The 3,566-nt window shown below is 36.5% G+C and overlaps 1 protein-coding gene across 1 annotated transcript in view; it reads left to right on the top strand.

Annotated features, from left to right (window-relative positions):
- LOC107726821 (ATP-binding cassette sub-family D member 2-like) overlaps positions 1-3,566 on the top strand; it is a 12,179-nt gene that overhangs the window by 2,386 nt on the left and 6,227 nt on the right. The window contains exons 2-3 of the mRNA XM_016536522.1: positions 964-1,144; positions 1,306-1,427. Of these exons, the coding sequence (XP_016392008.1) occupies positions 964-1,144; positions 1,306-1,427 (303 nt within the window). The remainder of the gene's footprint in view (positions 1-963; positions 1,145-1,305; positions 1,428-3,566) is intronic.

Below are 3,566 nucleotides of genomic sequence, written 5' to 3'. Positions count from 1 at the left end.
AATACACCAAATAATGATCTTTAAAAAAGCATCATATGACCCCTTTAATGCTTTGCATTGATTTTGTATGTATCAGACCAAAGTGATAAAACAACGACCGATTAAAGGAAAATCCATGTTAAAGGCAGAGTGAGGGATTTCTGGTAGCCAATGTTTATATTTGAAATCACCAAAACAAACACGGCCCTACCCCAAAAGGGTCTTGCCCCTATTTTGATAGCTCCGCCCCACATATACGTACGCAACCCAGGCAACGATTAGTTTTGTGAAACAAAGCAAAACCAATGTTACACCGTGTCTACGGACGTGAGCGGCGGTGCAACAAATCCCCGACAGAAAACTGCTGCCGGGTTCTATTTATGACGTGCTGACACAAATTTCAAATGGTTTTCAACGGTCGTTTGATCGCGTCCGGTGTAGGCAGACTTTAGCTGTTGTAGACACTGTGTTACTCACCTATTGAGAAGAAACAAAGCAACCTCGGCGTCCGATCGCAGGCCTCCGCTCCTTGAGTTCTCTCCAGCGCTGGAAAGCTGATCCGATATTTACACGGGTCCTACTTCTTGCCTTGTCGTTCCGCAGACGTTTTCCTCTTTTGTTTTTTTATCCGCCATCTCTATCTTTCTGTCGCTCGGCTCGGCTAATGTCCATCCCATGCACTGAAAGCTCTCTCCTCCACATCACGAGTAGACACGCCCCTTATTGCTGATTGGCTACAAGTTTGTTTGGCTATTCGGCCCGAATCAGTTTTCTAAAGTGTTTTTGAAAAATCACATACCCTGCCTTTAATATCCTAATGATTTTTGGCATCAAAGAAAAATCTATAAGTTTGACCCATACAATTTGCTGTAAGCAAACTTTGCAATTCTGTTTAATCTGATTAATTTCTGATTTCCATAACTAGCCATTTACTTTTTGAAGTCTCTCAATCATTGGTATATTTAATGTGTTCTCATGTGGCAGGTGGAGATGAGGCAGCTGCAGAAGTGTTATAGTGCCCTGGCGGAGCAGATGAACCTCATTCTATCAAAACGTCTGTGGTACATCATGATTGAACAGTTCCTCATGAAGTACGTCTGGAGTGGAAGTGGCCTTGTTATGGTGGCAGTGCCCATTATCACTGCCACTGGCTTTGCTGACAACAGTATGTGGAAGTGTAGTTTGTACTATATATACAATCTCATTGCAATTTCTGTTGAGCTTTATTTTAATGATGTTCCAGTGCTTCTATTTCAGAATTATAGGTCATATAAGAGTAGTATTTGCTTAAAGATGTCATGTTTCATATTCATTTGTTTCTTAAAGAGCTGGCTGACGGTCAGACGCAAGTGTTGGTGAGTGAACGAACAGAGGCCTTTACAACAGCTCGCAATCTACTGGCCTCAGGGGCTGATGCCATTGAAAGGATCATGTCTTCTTATAAAGAGGTAAAGAAATTGAACATGCTCTTCTTTCTTGACATTTTTCACAATTATATCCTTTTTACATAAAAGGAAATCAATGCTAATTTAAGATCTATGTAAAACTGTATGTTTTTGAAAGAAGACTCTTTTATGTTCCCCAAGGCTGCATTTATTTGATCAGAAATACAGTAAAAACTGCAATATTGTGAAATATTATTACAATGTAAAAGAAGTTTTCTTTTTGAATATGTTTGAAAATTTAATTTAGGCCTATTCCTTTGTTGGTAAATGTGAGTTTTCAGCAGCCGTTACCAGTGTTGGGTGTAATGAATACTAAGGAATTAATGACCATTAATTAATGATCATTTTAATTACTTTCCCTTAAAAAAGTAAAGTACAGGATTACTTTTCATTTTTCTGTAATTTAATTACAGTTACTTCTGATGTAATTATGTTAAACACTGTATAAACTATAAATCATTTCTATATAAAACAATAGCGGATTTAACGTCAAAATTGAAACTGTAAGAATTGTAATACTTTTTTAGAGTAATTAGTATAGTAATCTAATTGCACAGTAACTAGTAGCTAGTAATGAATTACTTTTTGGGAGTAACCTACCCAACACTGGCCATTACACCGCACACACACACACACACATAAACACAAACACACACAAACACACACACATATTTTGTCATTCTTTATAAAAGTTAAGAGTCAGCCACACCTACCTAAAACGGCTCGTTCTAACACGCCCCCACATACCTACGTCACTATTTGGGCGGCGTTATGCAACTCTTCCCAGATAGTGACGTAGGTATGTGGGGTGTGTTAGAACGAGCCGTTTTAGGTAGGCGTGGTTGACTCTTAACTTTTATAAAGAATATCTCTTTGGATTTGAGACTTTAGTCTTTGCAACTTTACAGATCTTCTTTATGCACCAAGAGCTTGTAACACTCCAAAGAGAAAGGAAAAATTGAAATCGCATCATATGACCCCTTTAATATCCTAGTGATTTTTGGGCAAAAAGAAAAATCGTTAATTTTGACCCATACAGTGTATTGTTGAGTATTGCTACAAATATATCTTATGACTGGTTTTGTGGTCCAGGGTCACACACACACACACACATATATACTGTATATATATATATATATATATATATATATTGCTTTGTAAGTTGTAACATTTGTTTTATTAATATATTCATTAATTCTACAACAAAATGATGAAACTGTCATGACAAAAATTAAATTTTTCTTGTATAGCAGTACAACAGCAAGGGCAAGATCACCACTATAGGAACTGAAACCATAAAGGATGTGATGTCATGCAACAGTGAAAGCTGGGAATCTTAACGTAGGCTAGTGATCAGTGTTTTTTTCAACTGCCACTCTGTTGACTAAGCCTGCCGGGCAACTTAATCCACCATCTGTTGAATAGAAAGCATCAGTCAGAGCCGCATCACAGATGCTGCGTGTGTCCATTACAGTGTTAGATACTATAAAGCACGACAACACTCTCTTTCAGACCTTTTAAAATAGCACATTGTGTTCTAATTATACTTGTCAACTAGCCCTATATGTGATTTGTTAATAATTCATATTTTGACATTTTCTCAAGAAATGTAAAGTGTGAATGGTGGTGAGTTGGTAACACTTTAGTATAGGGACCAATTCTCACTGTTAACTAGTTTCTAATTAGCATGCCTATTATTAACATATTGGCTATTTATTAGTACTTATAAAGTACATATTCTGCATAACCATATTCTACATCCCTAATTCTTCCCAATACCTAAACTTAAAGGGATAGTTCACCCAAAAATGAAAATTCTGTCATTAATTACTCACCCTCATGTCATTCCAAACCCATAAGACCTTTGTTCATATTCGAAACACAAATGAACACAATTTAACCGTAATTTTACGAAGCTAAGAGAATACTTTTTGTGCACAAAGAAAACAATAATAACAATTTATTCAACAATTCTGTTTGAATATGGTTGAATTGTGTTAATTTGTGTTTCGAAGATGAACAAAGGTCTTATGGGTTTGGAATGACATGAGGGCGAGTAATTAATGACAGAATTTCATTTTTGGGTGAACTATCCCTTTAAACTACCTTACTAACTATTAATAAGCAGCAAATTAGGAGTTT

The sequence above is a fragment of the Sinocyclocheilus rhinocerous genome, unplaced genomic scaffold (genome assembly GCF_001515625.1).
Source record: "Sinocyclocheilus rhinocerous isolate Xijiao unplaced genomic scaffold, SAMN03320098_v1.1 scaffold155, whole genome shotgun sequence".
Lineage (NCBI taxonomy): Eukaryota > Metazoa > Chordata > Actinopteri > Cypriniformes > Cyprinidae > Sinocyclocheilus > Sinocyclocheilus rhinocerous.
This window is presented reverse-complemented; position numbering and strand designations above follow the sequence as displayed.